We start from the raw sequence: 19,387 nt of genomic DNA, 5'->3' as shown, positions 1-19,387 counted from the left end.
AGCACCGCAGCGACCATGGGAATACAGATAACGCTTCGAAGTTCTGTTTTCATTTCCTTTCAGTAGAAACTCGGCAGTGGAACGACTGTATCATGATGGTTGTATTTTTTGAGGCCCCTCCATACTGTTTGCCCCGGTGGCTGCACCAGTTTCCATTCCCACCAGCCGTGCACGAGAGATCCCTTTTCTCCAGGATGGGACTCTCTGGAGGTCCAGTATTCTGCCTACTGGAGTACCTTTTTTTGAAAGATTTTATTTGTTTATCTGAGAGAGAGAGCACAAGCAGGAGAGGGGCGGAGGGGGAAGCAGGCTCCTGCTAAGCAGAGAAACTTCCCCTCCACCCCCCGCCAAAGCAGGGCTCTATCCCAGGACCCTGAGAGCACGACCCTAGCCTGAGATAGATGCTGAACTGTCGGAGCCACCCAGGTGCCCCTGGAGTGCCTTTTTTTTTTTTTTTTTTTTTTAAGATAGGGGCTTTAACATTTCCCCCAAGAAAAAACAAAGCCCTTAGAGTTTTAGGAAGTGGCTTGCGGGTCCCACGAGCAGGGTCTAGATTCTGGGATCTGATAGCCCAGCCCTGTGCTCTGTGCCGTTCCAGGAGTTATGTTGTTGGAAATGAAGTTAGATTTTCAGTAAGGTCACCCACCACAAAGGATCCAAAGAGATTTTAATGCCAAAAACTCTTCCAGAACACTGCATGCCAAAATGAGCAAAAAAGATGCCACAATTGACTTTTCAAATTGTGCCTAAAGTTCTGTGCTTTTGCCTGCTTCTGCTTCTCATGCCTTCTGAGGAAAGTGTGATCTGGGGTTTACGGTTCTTCTGGTGTGTGTGCTTTATGTCAGTGCCATGAATAAATGCACCAAGTCTTCCCATGACCTCTATTGTGCATTGCCTGAGAGTGTAATGAATTGAACTAGAAATTAATTTTCTAGCTTTGGTGTCATTTAAGTGCATAGTTCTGCATTTAGTCTAGATTACGTATTTCCAATGTGTTGTTCTTTAATTAAAAGCCATGTGGCAAAGGTTGAAGTTTTAATTAATGTGGGGCATTATCATATTAATTTTAATTTAAACAGAATATAAGGATGTTTTTCTCCTTAAATTGGTTTCCATTAAAGAGTCCCACAGAAGGAGTCTTTAATTTCACTGCCTCTTGTTAAGTCATTATAGAAAGAGCTACGTCAGTTGAACCAAATGAGAAGGCAGAGGTTTTCACACCTTGGAGAGTTTTAAAAGATGATCAGAGGAAAATACATAATTTTCAATGATTGATAAGTGATAATAAAGGACGCTAAAAACTACGTTTAATTATTGTCTAGGCGGGAAAGAACAAGCCCATTTGATTTGGCCTAAAAAAAGAATGCAGAGTGTGTAAGTTTCAGAAAATAAGCATCTATTTGAGCTGCCTCCTCTGTGGAATGTTCTGGAAGTTTATGGTGTTGCCAGTCTTTCTGCGGATTCTGTCCCCTGTCTGTGTCAGACCCGCCATGCTCTCTTGCGCCCTGCTAGCATGGCGAGGCTGTGAAACAGTGAGCTGAAGGTGTGAGGGGTGCGCTGTTGTCCGTCTGGGTGGGCGTCCTTTTCTGCTCATGACTGTTTGGGGAGTCACTCAGCACCCCGGGTGACAGACAGGAAGCCCCGCCTACAGAGCCGTGCACTGTCAGATGCTGACGTGGATCTGAGTCAGGAGATCTCACACATCCTGCTTGCTCTGGGACATGCTAACAGCGCGTTAGGCATCCCTATGAAGTATGCTCGTGGTGGTCTAGTTTGTCACGACAACCTCATCTTCCAGACAGAATTCTTCTCCTCCCTCTCCTTAGGGCCCCAGTGAGCAATCTCGGGCCCTGGGAGGACACAGGAGCACACAGCAGGTCTGAGAGAGGGGGGCAGAGGCGGCAGAAAGACGGGGGGCACACCCCCCAACAGCAGGCATGCTGAGAAGGGAATGAGCGTGGTCAGTGCCCGAGGTGGGGGAATGGTGGGGAGCAGGTGGGAACGAGGTCACACAGGGGTGCTAGTCGGTCACACGAGCCACAGCAGGGAGCTGAGATTTTATTCTGGGTCTGATGGGAAGCCGTTGAAGGGTTTTACACCTGTAAGAGATGTGATGCAGTTTGTGTCTTTATTTTATTGATTTATTGACTTATTTTATTTGAGAGAAGGGGAAGGGGGCAGAGGGAGAGGGAGAGAGAATCTCAAGTAGCCTCCCGCCAAGCGCGGAGCCTGATGTGGGGCTCGCTGCCGTGACCATGAGATGGTGACCTGAGCTGAAAGCAAGAATCGGAGGCTCAACCAGCTCAGCCACTCAGGCGCCTCTGGTTTGTGTTTTTTGAAGTCCCGACTGTGTGGCAGGTGGCGAGTAGACCGGTAGTGGCCACCGGGAGACCAGTAGTGCCCGCCACGTGGCCCCCCTGCCCGGCGCAGGGTGGAGGCCTCACGGTGGCGGCTGATCGTCTGTGTGGGTTTGGAGGCCCGCGACCAGGACGCCTCCCCTGGCGGTTGGAGGTTGCTTCTGAACTCACAGCCCAGCAAAGTGACTTTTGTCCAGTCACTCATTAGCTGCTGTTCCTGATAGGATTTTAGAAAGATAATCTTTTGTGTGATTCTCAGGTTTTTTTCTGTTTTTTTTTTTGTTTGTTTTGTTTTGTTTTAACCTGGAGTTTTACGTGCTCTTACATCCACACACCTCCCAGAACACGTATAAAACATAATCAGCTCGATAAATAGTGACTTTTCAGGATGTGACCAACTTCTTAATCTGCCCTTCACGGGGAAATCCCAATGGGAATTTATAGAAACAGCTCAGCTTTTGATGTGAAGGAGACGGAGAGTCTGCCTCTTAGTCTTAGTATTTTGGGACAAAGATGATTGAGAAAAGCAGCCTGGCATTGAGTTGTTTGCTCTTTTCAAATGAAAAAAATGAAGGAACGACTTAGGCCACCTATTCACGTGGCCATGGGAATTCTGTCGCCACCGCACCTGGAATGTCACGTACATTAGACTCTCTGCAAATGCTTGTTCAGAAATGAAAAGAAAATCATTAAGCTTTAAAATCTCTGTCCTGAGACACATCCCTGCCGACGCTGCTGTGTTCTGTCATGGAGGGAGGCTGGACCGAGGTGAGCGCTGCAGACAGCGCTGTGCTTTCCCCGGGACTTGAGGTGTTTGGATGGCGGGGAGCCCAGGGCCACAGTCACTTTCCTGTCCTTTTCCCTCTGTGCCTTCAGGTGGTTTGAAGTGTCCTGTGTGCAGCTTCGTCTATGGTACCAAATGGGAGTTCAACAGACACCTGAAGAACAAGCATGGCCTGAAGTTGGTGGAAAATGAAGGAGACCCCAAGTGGGAGGTAAGTTTCTAAAGCATGGCATTGATCTTGACCTTTCCAGGTACAAATGACAGACCGGGCAGTCCCGGATCCTGGGCACAGACAGCGGCTCCTCAGAGAATTGGGATTTCTGGTTGGGAAACTAGGAGATCTTCCCAAAGCCTGTCTCCTGTGGGAGGGCTGAGACCAGGGCTGTGCCTGCGAATTCTTACCCTGAGTTGAACTGAGAATGTCCGTATCGGTCTCTCCCTGGCATTTGCACTTCTGTGAGTCACCATTCCAGAGTTTCAGCTGTTGCATCCGAGGGAAGGATGCCAGGCAAGGGGCATGTTGTAAGTTTTCACCAGAAGAACCGGGAAGGGCTTTGTCTTCTGATTCTAGGCCCTCCTGTCCTGCTGCTGAAGGCATACACTCCCCCCTGCATCTTTGTTTTACCCCAGGGTGTTAGAACTAGTCCCCTGGCTAGAACCTATCTGTATGATCAAAGCCAGTAGCTGTCTCTATCTCTAACCACCAAGTGTCCCCACCACAGACGAATTGCAACTTACATAAGGCGGGGTTTCGCAAACTCAGCACTGCAAACATTACGATCTTGGATGTGATAACCTGTTGTAGGGGCTGTTTGGTGCATTTTAGGACGTTTAGTAGCATCATCGACCCCCCAAATCCCCAACCCAATATCAGTGGGACTCCCAGTTGTGACAACCAGAAATGCATGGATGTTGCTGATGTCTCCAGAAGTCCAAATCACCCACAGATGAGAACCATTTATCCAGGCACCTTCTAGAGCATTAGCATACGGTAATTAAGAGTAAGGGCTTTGAAAAAATCCCAGAACACTTGAAAAAAAAAATACATCATGACAGTGTGAGGATGATTCCAGAATGCAAAGAAAGGAGGAAGTATTTTGATATAATCCATCATCATACTAGAACTAGGAAGGAAAAAGAAATGATTATCTTCACACATTCAGAAAAGGCACTCGACAAACTTAAGCATCTGGTGATTAAAAGCAGTCAGTAAGGTACAGCTGGGTGCATATACCCTTAAGATGGAAAAATGCATCCATGCATCTCCGCCTCATAACCAGGATCTTACCTGGGGGTGGGGGGCGCTGGGTGTCTTGTTGAGTCGGGAACAAGACGAGGATGCAATAGGAGCTCTGCTCTCGAATGTCACTTGGGAGGGGCATCAGGCAGAGTAAATAGTGACATTAAGGATTGGAAGGGAAGGGGGCACCTGAGTGGCTCAGTCGGTGAAGCGACTGCCTTCAGCTCAGGTCATGCTCACAGGGCCCTGGGATCGAGCCCCGCATCGGGCTCTCTGCGTCCTTCTTCCTCTGCTGCTCTACCTGCTTGTGCTCTCTCTCTCCCTCTGTCCAACAGATCAATAAAATCTTGAAAAATAAAAAAAAAAAAGAATTGGAAGGGAAGAAATAAGGTATCTGCGTGAAGATGGCAGGATTCTATTCTTGGCAAATGCAGCAGAAGGAATGAAAAACTACTAGCATGATAAGCAACGGGTTGAAACAAACATAAAATAATGAGCAGCTTGTGTGTGTAGAGAGAGGCAAGAGCGAAAAGATCAGAGATTTAAATGTAAAAACAGTGACATTTTAGGAATACCAGAAGAAAAACCCTAGTGAACGAATTCGTTTCTAAAATCAGACTGTGGAGAGCTTGTCTAACTATATGACTCAGAATCCAGATTCAGGAAGGAGAAAGATTGAGAACAATTGACCACAAGAAAAAATTTTAAAAAGTCTTGTGGAAAAGAGCTCATAAACAAGCTCAAGAGACAAATGACAGCAAAATACCTGTGGTCCTACGGTAGAAGAAGGATGAGTATCTTGACATTACGGAAGTCTTGTAAAAGATAGTGCTCAACAACCCCATAGGAAAATGGGCAAGAGATCAGAAAGGTTCCTAGAAGAGAAATGCAGGTGACTTCGAATATCTGAAGACATGATCAGCCTGACACGTAGCACATGTTGATGGAAACTAGAGAGAGAGAGAACTTCTTACCTATTAGAATCCAGAATCGGACGTCCTGTCTGTCGGAGAGGCTGAGGGGAAAACGCTCTCGCATGCGCTGCGGGGGGAAATTCAGAATGTTACTACCACTATGAGGGGGCATTTAGCAGCATCTAGTAAAATTAACTAAACAGTCCTATTGCTAGAAAAGTACCCTAAAGTAACGCTCACAGAAGGAGAGAAGGTGCCTGCACTATGCTGTTTATCACAGCCCGATTATGTATTATGGTTTTACATAGAGGAATGATTGCTTGTGTGCTAAGTCCAGACATGTGCCTGTATACAGTCTGTGTACCTGTGTTTCTCAGCCTTTTGTGCTGAGAGCCCAGAAGCAGTGACTCTCAGTGGCTGTGAGCATACCTGTTCCCCAGATCTCAGTCTCTAATAGGATTCTCCAGTAAAAGGAACTCTGGGGTCCTTTGGAAAGTGTTTAATTCCAGGGCTCTGGCAGAAAGTTTGTAAGATGATCCTATGGTATTTTATAGTCCTAGAAAATAACAAGATGCTTCACCCCCAACAACACCCCGAAAGATGGAGGTATATCAAAAGGACACAAGAGACAACCCAAAAAGTTCCTAATGGCCAGACCCAGAACAATTTAAATACCTAAATAAAGAATGATTGGCATGCTTGGGTGGCTCCGTTGGTTAAGCATCTGCCTTGGGTTCAGATCATGATTGCAGGGTCCTGGGTTTGAGCCTTGAGTAGGGCTCCCTGTTCAGTGGGGAGGCTGCTTCTCCTCCCTCTGCTCCTCCGCCTGCTTGTGCGTGTGTTCTCTCCAATAAATAAATAAAATCTTTAAAAAATAAAAAAACCAACCATGATCATGTTGTACTACAACTCAAAGAATAAAATAAGTATCAGTGACTCTGTACTGGAATGAATGGTGGGGAAGGAACAGATCTTGCACACAGAAGAATGCTGAGGGGTGTGCGTGGGAAGAATGAGGGAAATAGAGAATTCGCATGAAAGCACCATAGTGATCATGGCTGCAGGCAAATCCATCAGGGGGCGCTGAAATTAGAATATAAGGAGAAACAGAATATTTACATAGCTCAAAATCTCTCCCCGCAGATCCTCACTGTATCACAGAGGGAAAGTAATCACTGTGGGAGAGGCATCGGGCCGACCCGCGCTAACTGTGCAGCCAGAGGTTAGCGTCCCTGGTAATACGTCATGGTGCCGTCATGTGCCTCCTGCCGTGATGAGGAGAGGGGCACGCTCCTTCCCCACCATGGTATTTTTCAGAAAGGCCTCATCCTCCGTCTGCTCCATCAGATGTAGTGAATGATGTGTGGTTAGATACCTGACCAGGACTCCTCAGAGTGTCACATTCACAAAAGGCCACGAAAGCCAGAGGAGCTGTCCCTGGTAGGAGGAGACCATGGCGACTTGGTGACGGAGTCCCTGCATCCAGCCCTGGTCCTGGGACAGAAAAGGGACATTGGGGAGAAAGCTGCTAAATCTGGGTCACGTCAGTGGTTCCAGCGTTAATGCTGGGCTTTGATAATCGTACGCCAGTCGCATCAGATGTTACCGAGAGGGGAGGTTGAGTCAAGGGTGTAGAGGAGCTCTCGGTTTTATCTGTGTAACTGTGCTGTAATTCGAAAAATATTTCAGAATAACACAGTCCTGCAAAAGACGGGAGCGTTTCATGAGGAGAGGTGGGGCCGCACCCAGATGGGGGGATGAAGAGACAAGCCGGGATCTCTTACTGGTTGTGCAGATTTGATTCTGAAACCACACATATACTTCATATGATACTAAAAAAAACACTAAAGTTTAAAAAATGCAAGCCCTGAAAATTGAGAGGAGAGGGAAATAAGTGGTACTAACTGTGTATCTGTATTAACTGGCCTAGCGACGCAGAGGGACTGTTCCCACAGACCTGAAGATCGGACTTTGCCCCTCCAGAGTGGGGTGTGAGCTAAGGGCAGGAAGAACTGCAGAGACCCGGACTGTCGTCAGTTGATGTGGGGCTGGCGGGGCTGGTCTCTGAGGTGTACCCCCAAGGCTGTTGCTCGGTTCAGTAAGCACAGTGAAGCACAGCAGGAATATTTCAGTCCGTGGGTTTCTGCTGACACTGTGGGGTGGGGGGTATTAGGGTATTAGGGCACGAATTCTGTTCAGTAAAAAAAAGGCCAATAGTCAAGTAGTACCTTTCCTGAAAACAAACTGTACCTCAGTATAACCAAATATTTGGTGAGGAGAAGCTTCTGTTGATAGACATTTTCCAGCTAACAAATGAAGATCAACAGTATGGCCATTTGCAAGCCCCCCATGGTCACAGATCCAGCAGTGGCCACCCCTTAACCTGCCGATGGCAGAGAAATAAGGAAGGCACCCAGACGTCCTGTGTCTCCTGTTAGAGTAGACCATATAACTGAAGCGTTCTTGCCAAAAAGGAAACCAGTATCTGATTACATCTACCAACTTGCAGGAGACGCGGCGGACAGTCAGTGGTTCATAGCGGTGCCGTCAGCCACGTTCAGACCATTGGAAACTGCCGACCAAGAACTATAAGTCAGGTGGGGGGGTCGGAGTCAGATCAGAACCTGCAAATAGAAGTCTTATGAGGCATGTCAGTCAGTGCTAATACCTGGGTTCAATGACTTCAGTTTGATTTGAAGGGTCAGTTAATGGGAAATACGATACTGGAGGGACAAGGACATGGCCCGGTGGGTGGTCACGTGAAGGAATTACTGTTCTGTGTTTGATGTCACGGTGTTGTTGTGCTTGCGTTTTGAGAGGGCTTTATCTCTCAGAGTTACCTTCTAAAATAAAGAGAAGATGCTATGACTTTTGCATTTGCTTCACAGTATTCCAAGGGCCGGGCGTGGAGTGTGTGGGGGTGCAGAGGGGAGATAAAGTTGGTCACGAATTGATAGTTACTCAAGTTGGGTGATGTGTACATGGAGGGATCATCCCCCTGTTGTGTGTGCTGGAAATTTTCTCTAGGAAAATGTAAGAAGTACGCGCATTAGAGTTTGACAGACTGAATCCTGGTGCTGTCCTGTGTGAATGGCTTGACTGGGAACCATTACCTCTTTGACCTCTGTGTTCTCCGTCCTCTGACCGTACAGTGAGGCTAATAATACCCACAAGACAGGATATCAAATTGCCGAGGTCCATAGCCAGTCCCTGGTAGGCCCCCAGAACCCCCAGTGTCTGGCAGCAGCTATGATTATTGGTGGTGGAGAAGGTAACATCAGTGTTACCTCCTCATCTAAGGGAAAACACACAGTCCTCCGGTGTCCAAGTTCATACTGCAAGGGTTCGCTCTGTATTAACAAACAGACATTGCAGTGCCAGCTCTTGACCTAACACCCCGCGTCTCTCGGCCAGTCGGTGCTTTCGTAAGTGCGTGTGACGCACCACCCTCTACTCTGAAGGCCTCGCTTCCTGCGGATCCCAGCGCGTTAAGGAGGAGAGCTTCGAACCCAGGGAAAGCAGTACTCACAAAGCCATGCACTCGACTTCAGAAGTGAGACAGCCGAGCAGCCGAGCAGCTGGGCTCAGGCGCTTGGTCACCTGTGGGGGACAGACTGCCTCCTCCAGCAGCTTGGGCTGTCATCAGGCTCCCCAGAATGCCTTGCACAGCCCATCCTTCCTACATGTGACCATTACAGGGTCCCCCCTTGGGAAAGAAGCAGTTCTGTGTGTGCCGCTTCTCAGAGGCTCACATTCCTGGGGCCCAGTCGGTGTTGGGCAATTTGTGGCTTCATGGTACTTACAAGGAAGTAGGGTTTGTTGTTGTTCATGTATGCATTCATCACCTTTTTATTGGGTGTCTACTATGTGTCAGGCTGGGAATCTTGAAAGGTGCTTGGCCCCTTGGCTGTAAGAGAAGAAATATGTGGCGTTCAGAACTGTGTCCATTACCGATAGGTACTCACAGGGCATCACTTCGGCACCTGTAAATTTTGTGTCAAGTCCTCCTTTCTATTCTTTATTGGTGATGTTCCTGTTTCCTGCCTCTAGTCCCCGCTCACTCCCTGTCCCTTCCAGAAAGAGGGCAGTATCCATGCTGGTCTTCCGCGACATGCTGAGTTCTGTCCCACCTCTTTTCTCCAGTGGTACGAGGCACCTGAGAATGTCGCTTCAGCCCTTCCTCCCTTCACAGCTCCTGATTTTGCAGATATGTTTCCTGTGGTCCTTTGTTTATCATCTCCTTTGTATACAAACAAGAAGGGCTGGAGTAGCCAAGGTTGCCTGAGCTCTTACTCCATGCGGGACGTGTGCCACGAACTTGACACGGGCGATGGAGTCGCCCACCCCTCTCCCCCCACCTGCAGCTGTGCCGTGGGCTCCCCCCAAGCAGCCCCAGCCCTGGGGCCCATGAGGACAGCGCGGGCAGCAGCGGGAGGGGACGGCAGCCATTAGAAGAGCACATGCAGGAATCTCTGTGCGTGTCTAATCCCTAATTACGGACCGTACACTCTGGTCCCTAAGGGAGGAATATGGCAGGAAGCTTTCTACCAGAGCTGCTTTGAAAACGTCTCAGTATTTGCAAAAAGTAGTTTCCATTTGGTAAAGTGTGTTTTTATGGGAGCAGCTGATGTCTCAGGGATGCCAGGTAAATGAGCTGCTGTAGAGGGTTGCTTGTGTGTGATTGTCTGTCTCCATGCGTTATCCTGGGACTTGTGGTAACGGGTGGTCTTCTAGAAGGTCACTCAGATGGTGTGTTTTTGTTTAGCCAGCCACAGAAACCCCCGAGGAGCCCTCCACCCAGTACGTGCACATCACGGAAGCCGAAGAGGACGTTCAGGGCACGCAGGCAGCCGTGGCCGCGCTCCAGGACCTGAGATACACTTCGGAGAGCGGTGAGGGGGGACACCTTCTGGCCACCTCCGAGCCGGTTCCTCGTGAACGTGCTGAAGGACTGAACGTGTGAATGCGTGCTGTCCCCGCGTGGGCTCCGCCAGCGTGGCTGCCCCAGCATTTGTTCGCCGAAGGTCCCACACTCAGGCTTAGAGGCCTGACGTCCCCCGACGGGAGCCGAGAGGAGGCTTAGTAGACGCAGAGCTCTGTCGCATGTGGCCAGCCCTCCGCACGTGCTCTGAGCAGGGGCTTACCACTCTCCGTGGGGGCGGAAGGCGCTTTGCCGGAAGGACTCAGCTGAGTGCCAGAGCTGGTCCCGTGGTCTGGGTGTCCGTCCCCGTCCCTGGCTTCTGGGCCTCTCTTCTGGAGGGGGGCTTGTCTCTGCTCCACGGACAGTGGTGGCCCAGGGCCGCCCTGCGGAGCCTTGAGCCCAGCACGGCCTGCGTCCCAATCTTCTGAAAAGCCCCAATGCAGGATTTTTATGTCATTTTCAAGTGTTAGGTCAATCTTAAAGTCAGACCACTGTGCCAGCCGAGCGGTGATTGGGTCTTACACTGAGAAATGTTTTCTTAGTCCTTTTCAGCACCTGGAAGGAGCCCCAGTTCGTGCATGACCACAGTCTGATGGCATTAGGTGGTGGCAGGGGTAGGAAATGGCCAGTGTGGCCATTAGAGCCCAGGTCATCAGCCCCCTGAGCAAAACTGTCCTTTGGGCTGATGACCTTAGGTCTGGACTCACTGGACTGCGGAGCTCGAGTCCAGTGAGCGAGACAGCGCTTCCCGGGTGCGGCTGGTTAGAGCGGCAGGTCGTGCGGAGGGAGTGGCCCGGCCGGGGCTGTTCAGTGGGGCATCCAGAGAGAGGCCCTGTCTGAGTCTCTGCTTCCTTCATGTTTGTGGCTTCAGCGACTGCTCAGGCCCTGTGCCTTCATCCCCCACGCGCACACACATTCTCTTCCTGGCTTTTGGGATAAGGCGCAGGCTTTGCAGCCCATCGAGCCAGGCCTGCCCGCTCTGGGTTCTGGCTCCCTGCGCCGCATCCATTCCCACCCCGCCTCTGAGGTTGCTCTCCCCTGCAGACTCCACAAAACCTGCACTGCGGGTGTGATCTCTGGGACACGGTCTGTTCCTTTCCCCACACGCTATTCCTGGCCACCTCACCTGTACGTTCAGCGTTCAGATCGCATGTCATCTGCCGGGGACTCAGCTGACTTTTCTGCAGCATTCCCCTAATTGCTGACTTCTCTGCAGCGTTCCGCTGATGGCCTCCTGAGACGGGACCAACCTGGTGGGTAATAATTTGCTTACAAATCTGTCTCCTGAGTCCTGGAAGGAGGAGAGAGAGTGTTGGGTGCAGGCAGATCTCGGTATTCCCGCTGGGAGCCACGCGTCTGATGACAGGCTTGATAAATGGCCCCCGGGGGGGTCAGTGCAGGAGGAATCAAACCTTGCTCAGCTCAGTATGTTTTTAAGGTAAAGGTTTTGTTTAGTCTTCGGATGTTCAGAGTGGTCGGCTACAAGGCACAGTGGATGTACGTCCCTTAAGTAGAGAGAGAAAGAGGGTGAGTGTGTGTGTGTGCGGGGGAGGGGAGCAGTGCCAGAGTGGTACGGAGGGTATGCAGGGCACTCACACCGTCCTCTACTGACCCTCATGCCACACGCTCCCTGCTACAGAGAACGCATCACGCTCCCCTTCTCCGTCTCTTCCTGAGCGACTCGCGTTGGAATGTGGCCCGTGGAAAGCCGGTCCACAAGGATGCAAACATTGGCAGAGGCTTGGTGATATTACGCTAACACAGAGATCACGCAGGAGTTTCCCTTTCAGTAAATTAATGACCAGGGTCCGAGGGCCATGTTCCGGAGAGTCACAGATGGTCAGGCAGATGGTGCGGCCCGGTAGGGCAGGCTCCGTAGCTGGCCTGAGGCTGTGGATTCTAATCGTTTGAGATGATTAAAATTGGTTTGGAGTTCCAAGTCGCACTGGTTCTAATAATTGAGACATCCTCGGACGTTTAGTCCGTAGCTTGTGTAATTGATGGGGCCTGCTCTCATTGGCCGCCTCCCAGGCCTGTGCATACAGGACACCAACTTTGCAGGTTAGTGTGTTTGTTGGTACTTCTCAGGGCTTCTGACCTGAGAAGCAGTCCTGGGTCATCAAGTTTGGATTCAGAACACTGGGGTCTGAGCTCCGGCTTCGTGCCAAAACTGGTTCCAGGTAAGTCTCCTGTCTTTTTTGTGCAGAGGTGACCAGTCTGTGAAATGGGGGTGATATCACAATGTCTTCTCCTTATAGGATCATTTGGGCTTTGGAGATGTTCCTATAAAAACTGCTTTAAAGCCAAAAAGTGCCATGCAAATTATTCTGCTGTTGGAATGAGTGATGGTGGAGAATCTGTGCTCCCCCCGCCCCGGGGTGGGTGACACCCCACAGTGGCCTCTAGTAAGGTCTGGTGTTGCACTCAGTGCCCCTCAACCCCTGTGGGCTTACTGGTGTCCCGTTTGCTTCTTCCTTGTAAGGTGACCGCCTTGACCCCACGGCCGTGAACATCCTCCAGCAAATCATAGAGCTGGGCACCGAGGCCCATGACGCTACTGCTGTGGCCTCTGTGGTCGCCATGGCTCCAGGGACGGTGACAGTCGTGAAACAGGTAAGGGCCCTCCCAGCACCTTAAATATCCTTTCTCCACACTGCCACATACCCCCTTCTCTCTCCTGCCCTGGAGGTTATCAAGGCTGAATTTCCCTGAGGTGGGGTTGGGAAGGAGGTTGGCTTAGGCTTGCATTTTCTTCCTCTGCCTCTGATTATCATGTGAATGTATCTTTAGCAGTTCCACAAGTGGAGGTATATTTTAGGGGAAAGATACAATAGATTTTTTAAAATTCTGGAAGCCTTTCATTCATTTCCCTTCAAAGAATCCCATTGTGAAAGTGAGCAGATGTGGACACACTTGGACACATCTGTCGTGCAAAGCAGCCCTTGGCTGGGAACTGTGGAAGCAGCCGGAGGGGCTAGGAGGGCTTCTCCGTGGATTGACCTCGTGGTTTGCACCGCATCACCTGGTCGATGCCTGAGTGGATGGGAAGAAAATGATGAGTTTTTGAATAAAGGTTACTCGAGTTAATTGATAGTTAAACTCTTTGGCTCATTTCCTCCTCTTCTACCCTCCGAGACTTCACCAGCTGTAAAATGCAGTGTGGTTGGTAATGACATCATCCTTTTTCTCTGTCTGTACCTCTCTCTACTATCTCTTGCTTCATTTTACAAAAGCTTTGGCCTGGCTTCCACAAATACTTAAAAAAAAAAAAAAAAAAAACCCCAACAACAACAGTGAACACATCAGACATGGGCAGAGTTCAAGTTCACGGAGAGAGCTGAAGTGCAGACTGTAGAGTTTTACAGCTGCCCATTCTTAGAATCATTCATTCAGGAAGTACTTAGTAAGTGCCCACTCCTGCCAGCAGTGTTTCTGGGGTTCCAGGAGAGAACCATCACCGTGGTCGCTGTGTAGTGGGGAAAAAGGTAAAACAGAAACGAACAAGTGAGGCACAGGGGCTCTCCAGTGGTGACCAGGTACAGTGGAGGACAGGAAGGCAGGGAGGGGCTACGGGTCCCAGAGCGGGCTTGGGGGACATTTTATAATATGAAATGATATTTTATCTGTAATATATATACATATATCAGGGGCAGCTACGGTTGTTGGGGGCAGATGGCTCATGTTTGCACAGAAGTGCATCTTACAGGAGGCGTGCCAGTTTGACTCTGCAGTGGTACAGAGTTTTATAACCATAAACCACGAAATGTGGAACCGTGAACTTTGCAAAGGGAGTAGGTTTTCTTGGCACCAACAATGAAAAGTATGTCTTAATGTGTCTCCCCCATGAGGACCCCTGAATGCTGTGTCCCCGGCGGCATCCCTTTGATGAGTCAGAAGTAGACTTTCCAGGCTGTCTCTGCAACTGTCCACCCCAGGTGTACCCACAACACAATGCAAAGCCTGAAATCAGGCTAAGTAATTCTCTGGGGAATTAGTGCATTCTGGTTCAACTCTGGACTTCATGATCCACGGACAGGACTTAGCATGTCTAGAGGAATGTTGGGACCGCGTGTCCTAGAAACGCTCCTCCGTTACTGTGGTTTGTCTCGAGGAGAGTCTGGGTAGCAGTGCCACCGTGGGACGTGGTGTCTTGGTCTTCAGTGGCCTCTGCCCGTTGGTTGGGAACAGACTCCTACACGTGCTTCCCTTTGTAGTTACTAGGCTGCGGTCTTCGCCTTGTCTTACTAAATCTCTTCTGAAACAGCTTCTCTGCGCTGTGACCTGATGAGTCCTGAGCCGGACCTGACACGTCAGGAAGGGTGTGATTGGACTGGTGTCAGGAGAATTTTTTGCGTATTTCGTACCTGCCAAAACCTTTTGAGACTTGCAGGAAGGTGCCAGCTCCTGTGATATGCCGCTGCTCAGGGCCGTGATTTATCGAGCATCACAGACGGTGCGGTGACACGTGAGGTTGCCGGCTTGGGATTCAGCTTCAGTGTGCTTTGAGGCGTTAGGCTGACAGCACCACACGGGATGAGGCAGAGAAGCATCCAGTCCGACCAGCATAAACAGGTGCCGTGTGCGTGAGGTAGCAGAAAACGGTGGGATTCTTGAGAGAATCTTGTGTTTTTTTTGAAAACGCAGGACAAGGGGGAGTCTTGGTGTTAACATGGTCTAGAGCAACTGTGTTCGGAGGTGTTTGCTGAGAGCGGTGTCCTTGTCATCATCCGTGGGCCTGGCCCAGCACCGGGCTCCCTGGGGCTGCTGGGACCTGCTGGATGGGGGGTGGGCGGAGGGACCAGGGGCAGGTGGACAGCAAACACCCACTCCTTCGGCAACGGGGTTGCATTGTGTGAAAGAATGCCTCCGAGTTCAGTTGTCCCGTCATTTAAATGTAAAGACAAGTAGGTTTTTTGTTTGATTTTGTTTTAAAATTTTATTTATTTGAGAGAGAGTGAGCATGAGCAGAAGGTAGCGGCAGGCAGAGAAGAGGGCAGGGAGAGGGAGAAACAGACTCCCACCAAGCAGGGAGCCCGATGCGGGGCTCGATCCCAGGACCCTGAGATCATGACCTGAGCTGAAGGCAGACACTTAACTGACTGAGCCCCCCAGACACCCCATGATAACTTTTTATTAGAGAAATTCATTTTTAGTTTTGATTTTTTTCCCCCTCTAATTAGACTCTGGCTTAGGAATTTTCCAGTAGAGGGATTATGTCTACTTAATGAGGGTCCTTGAGCCACTCGAGTGTGAACTCTCGGGTACCTGTTGGCCTCGAGTGGTGCTCTTCCTTCACTGTGGGAGGGCACTGGGTGCTGGGGATTTTGTCCTCTTCCAACCAGAAGAGCTCACGTGCTAGTTGCTCTGGAGACGTTTCGTTACATAGGATGGAGCGTGCTGTGGCCTTCCTGTGTGGTTTCTCTCATTATGTCCCATAAGACGGTACTGGAAAGAAAAAAGCAAGGAAGGACATCTTTCATAAAACACTTAGTATGTATTATACAAAAGAAGTTTTTCATATTACTATTGGATAGTCTATCTTGAGATCTTCTGAAACTTCCCAGTTTTATACATACTTCCACGGGGCTGAAAACAAATTCTAGGTGTGTATGAGAAATCTTAAAATTTTAAACATCCAGAATCTGAATTCTGGATGTTTAAAATTTTAAGATTTCTTTCCCATGTAAAACAACAGTAATATGCTCTGTTCATAATTTTATTTCTTCCCGATGTATTAATGTTAATTGAAAAGGATCTTTTTTTTTGTATGAAAATTTATCAGTGATCGTTGTAAGTGATTAGTTTTCTAGTCGTTTTAGGTTTTCAGTTTCCAGGATGACACTAATGCTAGGCCTGGTGGGCAGGGTGGCGGTGTTGGAATCAAAGAGCTGAGAAAAAATGGTTCTTGGAATACTGAAAAAAATAAAATTAAATTAAAAATAAATAAATGAAATTATGTGTCAAGCATTCGGGGAAAAATGGTTCCTTAGGTTGCTTTCTTCCTGTTTTTAAATGAGACATGAAAGGCTTGGGCCATAATTCAGGCTGTTGAATTTTCAGTTGGACACAGAACCATGTTCTCAATGATTTTCCATCATGTCACTTTCTTCAAGTGTCAGCATTAGAAGCGGATTTCTGGGGATGGGGCATTTTGGAGTGTTAGGGAAGGCGAGTCCTTGTAGGCCGTGCCCCAGCTGGCCCTCAAAAACACTTGAGAGCTTTGAGTGCAATTAATCATGGATTTCTGAAGCCCAGACCGTTTTCACGAGATAAATCAGTTTCATTTTTTTCTTTTTATTCTATCTTGCTTTAGGGTTGTATGTGAGGAAATTTATCTTTGATTAAGAAAACTGCCTTAAGTAGAGGAAGTGTAAGACCTACCAGGGAAACCATAGCCTCTCTGAGTCAAAGTCAGTTGTTTTAGAGGAAAAGTCTAACATAACCACTGCCACCGTCATGGCTCATGGCTTAGGCGCCTCTTTGCTGTTCTTACTGTTTAAGATTTATTTTCAAGATGAAAAGTAGCATTTTCTTTACTGGCTCACAGCATTTGCTCCGCTGACTCCCACTGCCCCTCCCTCCCCGTGTGCTCCCTCTGGGCTCTGCGGCATCTGCAGCAAATTCCCACAGACTTGGTGGCTCGAAACCACGCAACTTTCTTGTCTAACAACCCTGGAGGTCAGAAGTCTAAGATGAATTTCAAAGGGAGCTAAAGTCAAGGTGCTAATGGCTGCATTCCTTCTGGGAAGGACTCCTTTCTCGAATTTTCCAGCTTCTAGAGGCCCCTGGCGTCCCTTGACTTGGGTTCCCTTCCCTCCATCTTCAGGGCCAGCAGGGGCAGGGTGGGGGCTCCTCTCACACCCCAGCGCTCTGGCCTCTGCTTCCTCGCCTGCTCTTGGCCGGACCCTCTGGTCTCCCTCTCTCCCTCTGGACCCCCGTGATTCCGTGATGTCCCCCTGGATAATCTGGGACAGTCTCCCCGTCTCAAGCTTCTTAGTCACATCTACAGAGTCCCCTTCCTCGTGCAAGGTAACATTCGCAGATTCTGGGTATTAGGACACAAGACCTCTTCGGGGTTGGGGGCCGTTCCTCTGCCTGTCACGCTCGGTTCTGGGGATAAGACCAGTCCTGGTCTCAAGAGGCAGGTAGCCCGGTGAGGGGAATTATCGACTCTTTTATTCAGCAACCCCCCCCTGAGCTGCGTCCATCAGCCAGGTGCTGTTCTTGGCTCTCAGGATATTTCAGTGAACAAGAAGGGTGAACAGCTTAGTAGCTGACCTTTCTCTAACTGGGGGTGACGGCCGACCCACACACAGCTGATAAATAACATGGTTTGTTAATGGGGAGAGGGGGAAAAAGAACCAGCGGAACCAGGCAAGGCCTTAAACTGGCTGCTCTAACTGAGAGTAATGTGGGTTTTGGGGAGGTCGACCAGTGTCCGAAGGGTGCTGTGGGAGCCCCAAGGGGCTGCAGAGCTTGAACCAGGGTCTGGGATGGGGCACGTGGTGGACAGGGACGCTTCGTAGATGCCGTTGGTGCCCGACTGGAGTCCTGGCCGGTAGCTGGGAGTTGGGTGGGGGCAGGACTCCAGGCAGAGGCAGGAGCTGGAGCTGGTGCTGGGTGACTGGAGGCAGGGGGAGGTGGCGGACGAGGCCCCACTTCAGTGAAATGCTGGGCCCTGCTGTGACCACCAAGCGTTGACGGGGGAGTTGCAGCCCAGAAGGCACTTTAGCCGGGTCTCTGCCTTCCCTGCCCCTTCCCTCTGCTCAAAGGCCAGTGGAGAGAGGATGAGTCTGGACAGCTCGCACGTTCCTGTCACTTCTCAGAGTCAGATGACCTTTCGCTACAGGCTTCTCGACCTATGTAACCGTCTCAAAGGTGTACTGGCATTTTTAAGAAATCAGTTTCTAGGTTCTTCGATTTAGTCACAGGACCCAAGTAGAGAGTCTGCTCTGAGCCTTCCTGCCATTGGATGGATGTCCAGCAGAACAGCCTGTCTTCCCTGAGCACGTCGCTGACTGCGGACACAGCCCCGGGTCCTGGGTGCACCAGGCCCGCAGGGGCACCGCGTCCCTTTCTTCTGCTTATTATTATTGAGAGTGGCCCCTAAACCTAAGTTGGGGGAGCTGGGCACATTGTGGTGTGCAGCCTCTGGGGGTGAAGGTGGATCTGTCTGGGAGGAGATCCCCGAGCTGCGGGGGAGTTCATGTGTCTTACTCATTCCTCCGTTTGCTTTTGGAAACCAGTTGCCTTTCAGTCCGCATGCCATGTGTGAACTGGCTAGGACGTTTCCCTGCGTACTGGGCCCAGCTGTCATAGGGTTAGTCCTGGTGAGGCTGTCCGGTGACATGCAGTCGACCACACTCGCCTCTCAGTGACTCAGTTACCGTTTCTGCTCTGCTGAGAGCTGATGAGAAAGCATGTCGTGTTAGTGCCCAGAGAAACAGAACCAGTGTGTGTGTGCTGTGTGTTTGTGTATGCACACATAAACACGTATACGGAGATTTATTTTAGGGAATTGATTCACCAGTTATGGAGGCTGACAAGTCCTGAGAGCCACAGTCTGTAAGTTGGAGACCCAAGAGCTGACAGTGTGGTTGCTCTGAGCCTGAAGGCAGAGAACCAGGAAAGCTGATGTTCCAGTTGGAAAGCCAGTAGGCTCAAAACCCAGGAAGAGCCAGCGTTGTCACTGCTTTGTCACAAAGGCAGGGGGAGAAACAAACAACACAATGTTCCATCTCCAAGGTAAGCAGGTGGGAGGAATTCCCTTCTTCAGGGAGAATCGGCCTTTTTGTTCTGTTCAGGCTTTGACTGGTTGGTTGAGGCCCACCTGCATCGGGAAGTGCAGTCTTTTACACAGTCCGTTAATTTAAATGTTAATTTCATCCAGAAAGGTCCTCACAGAAAGCACCCACAGTAACGTTTGACCGAATATCTGGGCACCCGTGGCCCAGTGACGTTGACACATGAAATTAACCATCACCCATGTCCATGTGTATTTCAGAGGGAAGGCCTCTTTGTCGGTGGAAGGTCATTGTTTACCTGGGTAACTGTTTACTGAGATAACCAGGTGTCACAGAGGTGACTTTGGTTTACAGATTTCAGGGAAATTTGGCAGCTTCTAGAAAGCACATGTATTTCGGTAGATGTGTATTTCTCTCACAGTCAGTA

General features: G+C 49.7%; 1 protein-coding gene across 1 annotated transcript in view; it reads left to right on the top strand.

The window, feature by feature from the left end:
* The window catches only part of ZFAT (zinc finger and AT-hook domain containing), a 188,897-nt gene that overhangs the window by 152,386 nt on the left and 17,124 nt on the right, over positions 1-19,387 (top strand). The window contains exons 13-15 of the mRNA XM_059395207.1: positions 3,234-3,352; positions 10,061-10,187; positions 12,699-12,829. Of these exons, the coding sequence (XP_059251190.1) occupies positions 3,234-3,352; positions 10,061-10,187; positions 12,699-12,829 (377 nt within the window). The remainder of the gene's footprint in view (positions 1-3,233; positions 3,353-10,060; positions 10,188-12,698; positions 12,830-19,387) is intronic.

Source organism: Mustela nigripes, chromosome 3, assembly GCF_022355385.1.
Source record: "Mustela nigripes isolate SB6536 chromosome 3, MUSNIG.SB6536, whole genome shotgun sequence".
Lineage (NCBI taxonomy): Eukaryota > Metazoa > Chordata > Mammalia > Carnivora > Mustelidae > Mustela > Mustela nigripes.
The sequence above is the reverse complement of the archived record's forward strand: the minus strand, read 5'-3'. Positions and strand labels throughout refer to the sequence as shown.